At 48.1% G+C, this 13960-nt stretch overlaps 1 protein-coding gene across 1 annotated transcript in view; it reads right to left on the bottom strand.

Moving 5' to 3' along the window:
• KAZN (kazrin, periplakin interacting protein) overlaps positions 1 to 12650 on the bottom strand; it is a 212397-nt gene extending 199747 nt beyond the window's left edge. Inside the window, exon 1 of the mRNA XM_081201606.1 lies at positions 12179 to 12650. Coding sequence (XP_081057732.1) covers positions 12179 to 12431 — 253 coding nt within the window. The 5' untranslated portion in view covers positions 12432 to 12650. The remainder of the gene's footprint in view (positions 1 to 12178) is intronic.
• Between the last annotated feature and the right edge of the window lie 1310 nt (positions 12651 to 13960).

Genomic DNA, 13960 nt, shown 5'->3' on the forward strand with positions numbered 1-13960 from the left:
GCCGCTTTGAGACTCCTTAGGGTAGTGATAAAGCGGGATATCAAGTCCAAACTCCTCTTCTTCTTCTTCCCTCTGAGTCAGGGCTCCACGCCTGTAATCTTCTGCTATGGCGAGAAGCTGGAGCCTCTCTCTGTGCTTGCCTGGCCCATTGCTCAGCAACATGTAACATCCTTCACGTTCTGGAAGCCAGTGGGGTCCAAGAGCCTTCAACAGAGCCTGCCCTGTTGGTGCTGCGGGAGAGATGTACGTCTGGTTCCCCTCTGACGTATCTGTTGGAGCCTGCATACAAACTAGGAACCTCATCACCCTGTGCTGTGCTGGGCCACCTCCCTGCTTTGGCTTCTCCATGATCCCTCATGCTTTCAGCTTCTAGTACCTCCCAGCTTGTCCCCTCCTCTGAGGTGTGGCCAGTATACCACCACCAGGATCCGGGATCTAAGTCGTCATCTTCTGTGCCCTTCCTGGGGGCTGTTGGGCAAGTGCCTCCCACCACTCTTCCTCATCCAACCAGACCGTGACAGGCGAAGGAGGTGGGGGTGCCATTTTCTGTTTTGCCTCAGGTGGCCAAATATCCTGAACTACCCCTGTTTATCAGGAGTTGGCAAGCGGCCAATTCTGACAAGTTGGCCCTTAGCAAAACACTATATTTGGGCTTCAACTCCTTCCTCACTCTATTTTGCCATCACATTTTCCTGCACCTCTCCCCTCTCATTTTAGACTGTTTTTTCTTTCTTTTTTTAAGCTGCAAGTCGAACATTGAAACGGATCCTTCGCAAAAGCACTTCTGGGACCACACAGAAAAGGGTTTTCCTCCACTCTCCCTGAAAGTACCAGCATTAAATTGCTGACAATTTTGTACAATACATGTTAAGATTATCTTCTAACTAAAAAGCAAAGAGGTTTCCACCACTACCGCCGGTTGGTCCTCAGACAGCAAACAAGACCTTCTGCTATTCAGATAATACAACTGAGGAATTCTATTGTTTTCACTTTTTTTCTGACTGGCTAATGCATCCAAAGGAATCTGATCTTTCCAGTCGTTCATCAAATTACCGCTTCTCACGGAGCAAACCTGATCCTTTTAAAGCGATCCTTAGAGGAAACAGAAAAACAATTTGTGTGTGTGCACTCACACACATACAAACACACAAAGAATCATTTCCCACCCCACCCCCCACAAAACTTGTGAAATCTGATACTGAATAAAATTGCAAATAAGTTAGGTTAAAAAATAATAAATAGGAAGGAGGGACCGACGCAAACTTCCTTCTTGTTAACTGTATACAAGAGGCTTTTGTGAGTTTGTCTGCCTGCGAGTTCCTGCAATAACACCACATGATTCTGTGTCTATTCTGTCAAAACACTTTCCAATTATGCTCCCGGCAATTTGGGCTGGCACCAAGAGATGACTACAGACATACGATGGTGGCTTAAAACAGAGTCAGGCTGTTGGTCCATCTACTTCCAGGACTACAGCTCCCATCATTCCTGACCATTGACCATACAGACTGGACCCGATGAGCGCCGGAGCCCTACAGCATTGGTTCTTCTCCATCAATCTAACCTGACTGGTAGTGGCTCTTCAGAGAAAGGTCTTTCCCCCATCACCAGCTCCTTAACCCTATGTAGAAGATCTCAGGTTTATTCTCTACGACGTTTGGAAAAACCTTTGATCCTCCAGATGTTCTTCAACTACAGCTCATAGCTGTGCTCATTGTGGCTGATGCGAGTGGTCGTTCAGCAATAACTGGGGAACCACAAGTCCTTTACCCCTGTTCTACATGCAACACAGATGTCTCCACCACCGAGTTAGACACCCTCCTCTGAATTACATTTTCCTGCATTCCCTCCAACTTCACGATTCTATGATTCTAGGACAATGCAATATAAGTTGGCAAAACACCTACAATGTTTGATCCCCATCATTTTCAGAACTCTGGACAGAACATGATTGGGATTTATTTTATTTATTTCTTGAACTCTTCCCATTTGATTCTGGCTTCAAAATACAGTCAACTGCTGATATTTTGTTTGTTTTTATTCTCTGCAAATGGTGGCAGAGATTCTGTCTCTCGCTTTACATAGCAGATATATTATGTATGTGCAGTTTGCTTAATTTGGGAAATAAAATTAAAATGTGCATGCGAAGAAGCAATATGGAAAAAGTGGGTGATAAAAATTACGGCTGAAAACTTCCATTGAGCCAGTCAATCAGTGTGTGGCAATTAATTTTGTTCCAATAGGATAAAAGCTATGGACGCCTTTCTATGTGTTTGGGGGCACCAAGGCCAGATTAAAGTGGCTGGGGGCTCTGGTGCACTTTCCAAAATAGCAGTCCCTCTCCTAGAAAGAACATGTGAAATAATGTACCACAAAATAAGTCTTGTGCTATCTTCAAGTCTAACAAATTTATCATGATGGAACATTTATATACTACTACAAATACTCTGAGAACTGCTGTTTCACAACTCTCAGCAGAGCACAAACAAAAACATTTTGCCAAACTTTATAACCTAAAAGAAAATACCCTCAGTATGTGCAGTTCCACATTTTTAACTCACTTAACTCTTCATTGTTTTTGCCCACTTCCTGCCTCAGTCTAACCTACCTCACAAGACCGTTGCACAGAGAAAATGCAAAATGGGACTTAGTGGTTGCATCGTAGGCATCAAATTTTGGTTCCCTTAAACAAACTGAAGCACCTTTGTGCAATGAAAGGGTCATGTTTTTTCAGCCAGTCCCCCTGCAAATGAGTGTAGTCTGTAGTCTGTAGATTCCTGTAGTCTGTAGTCACTGGGGTGGGGAACTGTGGCACTAAAGCAGATTTTCCTCTAATCTCACGCAGCATTTCAGAAATGTGGCCAAGGTTGTCTCTACAATTGGGCAGAGTGGAGCAGCCACCTTAGGCAGCAGGACTTGTGGCAGGGTGGTGGTGGTCAAGTGAGAGCCAGAGGTGATGGGCAGGTGTTGGAGGACCCAGCTGCATACACTCCATGAACTGCACCATTTAAGCTATCCTTTTAGCCTCAGGTACAGTGGAGGAAAGGTACGTGGGTGGCGCTGTGGTCTAAACCACAGAGCCTACTGCAGGGGTAGGCAGCCTAAGGCCCATGGGCTAGATGCAGCCCAATCGCCTTCTCAATCTGGCCCACGGATGGTCTGGGAATCAGTGTGTTTTTACATGAGTAGAATGTGTCCTTTTATTTAAAATGCATCTCTGGGTTATTTGTGGGGCATAGAAATTTGTTCTTTCCCCCTCCTTCAAAATATAGTCCGGCCCACCACATGATCTGAGGGACGGTGGACCGGCCCATGGTTGAAAAAGGTTGCTTACCCCTGGCCTAGGGCTTGCCGATCAGAAGATCAGAAGGTTCAAATCCCTGCGATGGGGTGAGTGCCAGTTGTTTGGTCCCAGCTCCTGCCCACCTAGCAGCTTGAAAGCACATCAAAGTGCAAGTAGATAAATAGGTACCACTCCGGTGGGAAGGTAAACGGCGTTTCCGTGCGCTGCTCTGGTTTGCCAGAAGCGGCTTAGTCATGCTGGCCAGGCCACATGACCCGGAAGCTCTTTGCGGACAAACGCCGGCTCCCTTGGCCTACAGAGCGAGATGAGCACACAACCTCAGAGTTGTCTGTGACTGGACCTAACGGTCAGGGGTACCGTTACCTTTACCTTTACAGTGGAGGAAACTGTCCCTAACTTTAGCATTGAAGAAAAAATCAACTGTCAGTCTTGTATGTGGAACAGGGAGGGCAGCACTATCTTGCCCTTTGCTTCAGGCTATAAAATGGCTTGGATCAGCCTTAGTGGAGGACAAGCTCAGAGGTCAAGCCTTGCCCTTTGGCAAGAACAATATTTGGGTTGACCAGCTAAAATGTGTTGACCACTGGTGGGGATTGCTGCCCTATATATTGTGATTGGTTCCAACACGATGACTTCAGAGAGGGGAAGGAGGTACCCCCTGCCCATATGAATCTATTCCCAGAGATGCACAGTGAGTTGGGAACCAGATCCTGCCACCATTTTATGGAATGCTAATTGGTTTTACATATGCACACACACAGAAAACCAACTCCAGTTATTCTGCAATAGTTCCACAGACCCCAGTTCCTGACTTGCCCACCTGTTTACAAAGCAGAGGCCTAATATTTGCTGGGCAAATCCTGACGGCGCACTAAACACATTTGATGTTAGATTAGTTTGTTTAAATGGCTAGAACTCCCCGCTCGCTGGAAATGGCTAAATATTACAACTTTGATGGAACGAATCCCCTAAACGAATCTCTAAATCAATTTGCACTGACGAGCATTGGCGATGCAAGCACAGCTGATGGGAAGGAAGAGGGTGAGGGGAATGCAGCCTGCAGGCAAAGAGGGAGGGGGCCACACAAGATGCTCATACACATGTACTGTGTGCACACTGCATGCACACAGACACAGCATTGAAAACAAAGGGTGCAATGCTGAAACGAAGACCTTTGGACGTCCCAAGCCAAGCCACCATTAGGTGAGACCCTACTCAACAAGGAACACAGATCCAAGCAAGGATGTACGTTGAATCTTGCTGGAAGTAGCAATGGCTTTCTGAAACACTGGAAGCTGCTTTCAGACCAATGGGCCATCGAGCTCAGCATTGTCCAGGAGCAGCCAAAGTGGCAAACTTCAGATGGACTGCAGCTCCCATCTTCTCTGGCCATGTTGGCTGGGGTTGATGGGAGGTGGAGTACAACAGGATGCGAGTAGCAACCCATGAGCTACAACTGGGATTTGTCTAGTTTAGCCAGAAAGGGGCTAGAGCAGCCTTTCTCAACCTGTGGGTTCCCAGATGTTGTTGAACTACAATGCCTATCACCCCTAGCTAGCAAGGCCAGAGCTCAGGGATGATGGGAGTTGTAGTCCAACATCATCTGGAGACCCACAGGTTGAGAACCACTGGGCTAGAGGGAAGGTATGAACATAAGAAGAGCCTGCTGGATCAGTGCCAAGGTACATCTAGTCCAGCACATACTGTCCCCACAGTGCCCAACCAGGTCCTCCAATGATAATAATAATAATAAATTTTATTTATATCCTGCCCTTCCCAGCCATAACCAGGATCAGGGCAGCTAACATCAAAATATAAATACATTAAAACATAAAATTCAGCAATTGACTGAAATACATCTTAAAATCAAATAAGATCAGAAGGCAACCATCAAATTATGACTATAGGGGTTGGGAACCTTAGGTACTCACCAGGCTCAGCTATTTATACGAGCCGGTGAGAGGAGTTAGAGAGGCCTCTTATATATAGGGTCTTATAGGAGGAGAGGGGTCAGACTAGGCCCCGACCAAAGGCCTGGAGGAACAGCCCTGTCTTGCAGGCCCTGCAGAAAGATGCCAAGTCCCACAGGGCCCTGGTCTCTTGCGGCAGGGCATTCCACCAGGCTGGGGCCAGGGCCAAAAAGGCCCTGGCTCTGATTGAGGCCGGTCTAACCTCCTTGAGGCCCAGGACCTCCAAGATGTTATTGGTTACGGACTGTAGGGTCCTCCGCAGGGCATACCAGGAGAGGCAGTCCCGTAGGTATGAGGGTCCTGTGGATATTTTCACCCCCTCCCATTGCAAGAATCTCCTGATTTTTTTCAGAAAGGAGGGGGCGGAAACTGCTCTTCACTTCTTCTGCTCCTGCCTGACTCTGTAGGGAGTCTGAGTGTTATCTATGCAGTGATTAGATGGCTGAGTGAGAGCTGTAACACTCAGGCAAGCCAGTAGCTCTTTAGTGTTTAGTTTGTAGCAGCTATTAGAAGTTATGCTTCATAGCTTTCTTCTGTGTTGTTCATACTCTGCTGAATTTGCTGCTCACAACTCACAGTTGTGGGTCCAGTGCACTTAGACCTAATTTCCAGGAGTGGAAGGTCTCTGGAAGTGCTCCAGTTTGCCTGAACTGGGGCAGAACCAGTTGTTGAGCCCAGTAGCTGGCATCGGCTCAAAGGCGTACTGACAAGTCCCAGGTCGTATAGGGCTTTAAAAGTTAGAACCAGCACCTTAAACCTGACCCTGTACTCCACCGGGAGCCAGTGCAGCTGATGTAGCACTGGATGAATGTTATCCCGTGGCAAGGACCCCGTAAGTAGTCTTGCCGCGGCATTCTGAACCCGCTGGAGTTTCTGGGTCGGAATGAGAGACACACAAAGCAGGACCCAAGTAAAACAGCATTCTCCCCACTTGTGATTCTGAGAAACGGGCATTCAAAGGCATTACTGCTTCTGTCAGTGTTAGAACATGGTCATCAGGGTTAGTAGCCATCGGCAGCCCTATCCTCTATGAATTTGTACCCTCCATTCAGACTGCAAATGGGAAAACACAGCAAGAGGAGAGTCGCTCTCTGCTAGAACGGTTAGGTGCCAATGCATCTCCACCTACAAATCAGATGGGCATCTGCTGGAGAGTGTTCTGTGCTGTGGTTATCTGCCTGGTTCAGACTGTAGATACGTGTGGTCCATTCAGCTCAGTACCGTCCATATTGATTGGCAGTGGTTCTCCGGTTGTTTCAGGGGAACCATTCCCAGCCATACTGGGAGATGCCAGGGGCTGAACCTGTGACCTGCACAACAGTTGCTATGGCACTGAGAAACCTCTCTCCTAGCTTCCATCAGTTCCTCCTCCTTCATTTGGGGAAAGGGCCGAGGGAAGAGACCCCTCCGTCATGTCTGGGGAACACATGTTTGCACTTCACCAAACATTGCATAGTCTCCATCTCATAGGGCCTCCCTAGGCAGAGATGTGGTACAGCAGAAGTCTCTTATGTTTCCCACACCCGCAAACATGTATACAGAGTTTGCTGTTCCTAAAAAATATGTACTTTGTTTCATAACACTATTGTAACAAAATGGATGGATACAATAGCACTAATTGAATGAAACACTTGCAATCACACTGTGGGTCCCCCACCCCTTTAACTACAGTGATACCTAGGGTTACAGACCCTTCAGGTTACAGACTCCACTAACCCAGAAATAGTACCTTGGGTTAAGAACTTTGCTTCAGGATGAGAACACAAATCGCGCAGCAGCAGCGTGGCGGCAGTGGGAGGCCCCATTAGCTAAAGTGGTACCTCAGGTTAAGAACAGTTTCAGGTTAAGAATGGACCTCCAGAACAAATTAAGTTCTTAACCTGAGGTACCACTGTACAGGGACATGTCGGGGCAGGGAGATGTTTCTCTGCCAACACAATGCATAAAGAAAATTTTACCCTACCCCCTACACAACTGCAACAAAAACCATGCTGCAGTTAGGCAGGGTGGGGTGGGGTGGGGAGAGGATTAAATTTCACCTTCTGATGCACTGTGATAGATATTTCAAAAGGTTTTGATAACAGGGACTGAAAATCTTTTTCACACAAACATAGACTTGATTGTGCGAGCTATATATTATGAACTATTTTGTATTACCTGCATGTTGACATAATGTTCATGGGCGGGAATAATAATAATAAATTATCTGCCTTTTAAGAAACACTTCTAAGAGTAGAACAAATCTGCCAGTTGAAGCAGGTTGCCCAGTCTTATCTAATGGTAGGACTGGCCCCAGATGATGCTGAATCACCTACTATATATGATACACGTTTTGTAAAGGCAAATAATGCAATCAACAGCAACAAACTCTAAACCAAAAATGCACTGTATTCACACACCAGGATCTAGCTCTGCAAGTTGTAAATTAAATTCAAGCTATTCAGATGTTCACAAAGCACAATCAGCAGAAGCCAACAGGAAGTCAATCATCTCACTCATTCCCTACACAGACTTATGCTGCAAACCTATACTTACCTGGGAGTAAATCTCATTGAACTCAAGAGGGAGCTTCTGGGTAGTTGGTTGTATGGGGTTCTTGTGCAAATTTTACCTAGACCAGGCATAGGCAAACTCTGGCCCTCCAGATGTTTTGGAACTACAATTCCCATCATCCCTAGCTAACAGGACCAGGTGTCAGGGATGATGGGAATTGTAGTCTCAAAACATCTGGAAGGCCATAGTTTGCATATGCCTGACCTAGACCAGCAGTCCAAGTGGTGCATCGCAGCATTCCCCCACATGTGGCTCGCAAAACCTGTGCAAATGGGTCACAGGTTTTATCAGAGAACCCAAAGCATTGTTCCTTGCAATCCATCATTTGCATGAGGAATGCCTTTTACAACTTTTGTCTTGTTGGCATGGTGCAATGCTGTGTTGACACTTGTCACTGAACATCAGAAAGGCTGAAGTCTTACATTAACACTTGGGAACTGCTCTCTGGCAGCTGGAAGCAGTGAAGGTCTCAGATTCAAAATTCATGCGACAATAAATTGTTGGGTCGCCATAGCAAGTAAATTTGGACTTATGGGTTGCCATGCCAAAAAGGCTGGGACTTGGGAACCCTCAATCTATCAGACCACAGTTACATGTTACGCAGCTGTAACAAGACTTCCACTTGTATACATAAAAAGCGTTGACTTCTTCATAATTCAGCGGTGCCCACTGGGAATATCCTGCTTGGCAGATATATACATTTATGATAAACTTTGGAGGGCTTCCTCTGGCTGGTCCAGGTGTGCTGCCTGAGCCACCATGTTTCCCAGCTTGGTTTTCTTCTTTTGGCAAACACCATCCCAAATGAGCTTAGCTTTCGTGTGTGAGTGCACCTTGGCTATGGGAAGGAGAGATCACTGCACCTAGAGTCCCCGTTCCCTTCTGTATGCAAGGTGGATGCAAAGGAGAGGCGGAATTTGTAGTTTCTACAGAGGTCAGGCAGTGCACATATATCCTTTCTCACACAACACATAACAGACCCAGGCTCACACTCTCAACCCTACTCACAGCAATCAGGCTTCATTAGTCTAGATCAGGGGTAGCCAGCATGATACCTTAAAGATGCAGTTAGATCCCAACTCTCATTAGCACCAATCAATATGGCCAGTGGTCAGTAGTCCAACATCACTGGGAGGGTACCACATCGGCCATGTTTAGATACAGGCCAGGTCTGGATGCATGAGTGAGTGAGTGAGTGAGTGAGTGATTAACAGAATTGTACATTTTTGCAAATGTTGGTTCAACCTCTGCACTTCATGCTACACCACTGACAGGTTGCCACCCAAGACTGCCATGCCTTGAACACTCATTTGGGAGGCCATCTCACCAAATTCAGTGGATGTTACTTCTTAGGAAGGCAGCATGCTGGTCCATCTATCTCAATACTGTCTAGGGATCAGAATTGAAGCGTTTCAGACTGGGGACATTTCTAGCCCTTCCTGAAGAAGCTGGAGATGTTGGGACCTGGAACCTCCTGCTCAAAGAGCAGATGTTCAGCCAGTATGGTGGGCAAATAGGCCAATTTCAGTTTCGCATTCTCTCAATCTTGAGTCCCGTTCTCCAGTCTTCCACATCTGCTTGCGATTTTAACAACAACAAAATGAAAAGCCACCAATGTTTCAGCGCACATGCAATTTCCCCCCAATAAACCATTTTTTTGCAGAGCAATTTCTCCTAATAGAATTCATTCTCACTTATTTATGCATTTTTAAGCACACTTTGTGCACAATACTTGGCTGGAGATCTCAACTGCAAAATTCAGTGAAGTGCAAATTTCAGATGATGGCTCTGTTTCAAACCACACATTGTTTCAGAAAGTGAAGATTAGGTAGGCTTGCCTTGAATGCAAACTAAATCCACATTCTCTTCCCCACCCCGCCAATCCTATCTACCACTAAGATACAGTCCTACTGCAGAATTCTGACTGAACCTACCCAGGATCACCTTGCAAGTTGAAATTCATAATCAGTGAAGCCAGCCTGTCTGCGGCACAGAGGGCACCCACACACTTTTAAACATTCTAGCTGTTTTAATGTGGGAATGTGAGGGGTACGGACTGCAGCTGGCATAGTGGAGAGCTGAACATACCTCAACATCAGGAAAGCAGGTTAGACATATCACATTAATGAAACAGATTTAGGAGTCACAACCAGCCACGACTTCCATCGCTATTGCATAATGGGGAGGTGGGGGAGATTCCCTCCCATCCAACAAAATAAGTGAGAGAGATACTAAAGGGATGATCAGGAGCCGTTCAGCTCCCATTTCCTAACTCTGATGTAAAAATTAAGAGGATAAATCACTCATTGAACAGCCTGAAGAGCCCCTTGTTACATCGCAGAGCTATTCCTGTGCAATTTACAAGACACACTGCTTCAAAGTCTCCTTAAGTTTATTTCATTTCCACAAGCAAGGGGGGAGAATGCAGAAATGCGGAGCGGCTGTTTTATACCAGGGAAGTCAGACCCGCCAGAGCCACTTTCCCAGCCATTTCCTCATTATAACACACATACCTATCTGTCTGTTTGCCTATTCTTTCTTGCACTTTTTTTTTTAAACCATCACATATCAAGCTGCTTTCATCACAATGCCAGGTCGCCCGGCTTGCTTAACTCTCCCTGTCCCTCCTCTCACAACCAATAAATTGGAATGACAACAACACACTTTCTGAATCAGATTCAGGATATTGACTGGAACGTGAACAGAGGGGCAAATCTGGAAACCAGAGGAAAGCAAACAGAAAACACGAAGTGCCGATTTGAAATGGAGAAGGGGGGGTGGGGGGAGAGAGAAGAAAGCATTCTTAAAATTCCTACCATTTCGATAACTGCATTTCAAACTAATTACTCTCTGCCAGCAATTTAATTTGGGGGTGGGGGTGGGGGAAAGCAAAGGAAGATTCTGCTCTTAACCAGAGCCACACACCCCAGAAATGCTATCATGACATCATCACTCCAACACGGTATTTGCAGGACTCCCTGTGTCTAAGCAGGTCCACTGCAAGGTTTGGAGCGGCTTTCAAAAGCAGCTCACATTTGCCTTTACGGATGACCAAGGTGCAAACAAAGCAGGAGAACGTGCCTCCGAACGCCACCGAAACGCTGCTGTCACACCTCTTAAAGCACTGACATCATCGTGCATAAGCACAGGAGGAAAAGCTGCTGGACAAAGGCCATATTCTCCAAGGTGCCAGTTTTGAAGGCTGCCCATTGATCCATCTTTCCCATTGAATACAACAAGAGACAGGCAGGCAGGCAGGCAGAGAGAACAGCCTAGTGTCAAATAATTCTGTCCTGTTTCAGTCCAGACACTCTACACAGCACCTCCTTCGTACAAATGCAAAGCACCTCTCTTAACATTATTGCAGAAGTCTGAAGAAAGGGAAGGTGGTTCGCGAGAGCAGTCATAAACAACCCTGCACCACAATTCGCCCTGCAAAGCACAGGGTCACGTTTCTCTTGCAAAAAGACTGTTTAGCTGGATGAAATCCAAGGTGAGGATGGAAGAGGAGGAAGGGGGGTGAACAGCAACTTACCACAATACATTAGAGATGCAAACAATAAATTGCAGCCTCCCTAGAAAAGGACAGCCGTGGGGAAAACTCCAAACAGGAGTGGAATTAAAGCAAGTTTAAAGATATTGTAACAAACCCAGGGGAAAGCCAAGAATGGAGGCATTCTTCCAGGAAATAATGTACAGGAATTGGGGGGCGGCGGTGTTGAAAAAGACCTTGTGGAATCCAAAGTTTGCACAAACACAAACCTAGTTTGCAACCCTCCGCAGACTTATTGGGTAGTAAGTCTTGCTGAGCATTGGGGGGGGGGGTACTGACTTCCGTGCAAGCACATGTATGCAATTGCAAAGGGGGGTGGCGTGCAGAGAGAGCTGCATCCCTTCGCACGCTTAACTCGCCGCTGACTGCAACCGGGCTTTGCTCTGGAGTAAGCAAAGCAGAGGATCGTTCTGCTAGGCTGCAATTCTCTGCAGGGTATGTTTGGGGTGGGGGGGTAGAGTTGAGAAATAAACCCCACTGCACAAAGGGGGGCGCCTGCAACCCCAACGCGCGATTGCCAGCAGGACTGCCACGAACAACACTTTACTCCCGAGTCAGCCTGCATAAGACCCGGCTGGGTGTCAGCCGAGCAAAAAGAGGGGTGGGTGGGAGAGAGGATGTTCGGAGGTGATCAGCGACCCCCTCCCCTCCCATCCTTAAGACACATGCTCAAGACACATTAGTCTCCCACCCCCAAAAAAGAGACCCCTCAAAAAAGGAGCTTAATGGGAAGAGACCATCCCCCACCCCTTCCTCAAAACGGCCCCGATCCCCGCCTGGGCGCAGAGCCCCGCTTACCTTGCAGGCTGGGCTGGCTGTTCTCCATGGCGCCGCCGGCCGCGGCCATCTCCGTGGCGTTGGGGCTGCTGTTGCTGCTGCTGCCGCTGCCTCCTCCTCCTCCGCCTCCTCCTCCGGCGCCGGAGCAGGCGCTGAGCTCGGCCAGTCTCCGGCTGGTGGCTGTCAGCTCGGCTCGCAAGGCGCTCACCTCCTGGCCGGCCGCCTGGAGGGCTCCGTCGATGCGCAGGGCCAGCTGCTGGTTGCCCTCCATCATGCTCAGGATTTTGGCCTGCGGGACGGACAAGGCAGGAGGCTCAGGAGCCGCGAGAGACGCCGCATCGCGCACCCCGGGCGGGCTGGCTGGCCGGCTGGCTGGCTGGGGAGCGGGCCTTTTCCCGGGGACCGGGGCACCTCCGCCCGGGCAGGCGACCTGTTGGATCCCCCTTCCTCGCCTGCAACGCGGCGCGGCCAGCGGCAGCCGCTCGCCCAGGGAAAGCAGCGCCGAGAAAGGCGGGGAGGGCGCTTTAAATGGAGCCTACCATCTGGCCGCCGAGCTGGAGGGGGGAACGGCGAGGAGCTCCGGAGAGGCGCGAAGGGCGCTGGCAGGAGGCCCGGCGGCGCCTCCCTGCCTCCGCCCGCGATGCAACCGTCGGAGCCGAGCAGGAGGGAGGGAAGCGGGTCCGGCGCCTCTCGCACACGCGCCGAGGGTCCCCATAGGAGAGAGGGGGCTCCGCTGGGCACTGCCCTCCCCTTGGCTTTAGGTGATGATGATGCAAGCTGCCTTATGGGCTTTTGCACAGCATCATTAATTTTATTTTATTTTATTATCATGCGTTAGACTAGAATAAGTTTGCACGGGTCCCCTAAGGGCCAACTCGTCCAACCCCCCCCCAGCCATGCAAGAATCACAGCTGAAGCAGCCCTGGCAGATGGCCCCCCATGGGCGTAGCCAGGATTTATGTGGGGGGGGGGGGCAGGACACCCACCTGCCACCACCCTCTGTCTCGCTCTGTCTAGCAGATTCGGAATGAAATGTCTCAACCACAGTTGTTTTAAATTTACATTTCTTTTGACACCTCAGAAAAAAAATCTGTTACAATCTTTCTGCTTCTAGTTAAGTCTTTATTTATTTACTTGATTTAGGAGGGGGCAGCTGCCCACCCCCTGGGTAAACACCCATGGTGTCCCCCAAACATCTGTTGCCGTTGTTTTTATTTATTTATTTACTTATTTGTTTTGTACAATTTATACACCTCTTGGTTGTTTTTTGCAATAATAATAATATCAAAAGCAGTTTACAAAGATAAAACAGTAAAGTCAGTTTACAGCCCTACTTGAAAACATAAGAAAGTTTAAATATTAAAACAGATCAAAATTACTTCTGCTTTCTAAGTATCTGGGTAGTAAAGGGACCCCTGACCATTAGGTCCAGTCGTGACCAACTCTGGGGTTGCAGCGCTCATCTCGCTTTGTTGGCTGAGGGAGCTGGCATACAGCTTCTGAGTCATGTGGCCAGCATGACTAAGCCGCTTCTGGTGAACCAGAGCAGCGCACAGAAACGCCGTTTACCTTCCCGCCAGAGCAGTACCTATTTATCTACTTGCACTTGGACGTGCTTTCGAACTGCTAGGTTGGCAGGAGCAGGGACCGAGCAACGGAGCTCACCCCGTCACGGAGCTTCGAACCGCCAACCTTCTGATTGGCAAGTTTTTATCTGGTGCCAAAAGAGGACAGTGAAGGCGCCTGTGTGATCTCAATAGGCAGGGAGTTCCAAAGGGTAAGGTACTACCACATGAAAAGAAC

The sequence above is a fragment of the Podarcis bocagei genome (genome assembly GCF_964188305.1).
Source record: "Podarcis bocagei genome assembly, chromosome: 7".
NCBI lineage: Eukaryota > Metazoa > Chordata > Lepidosauria > Squamata > Lacertidae > Podarcis > Podarcis bocagei.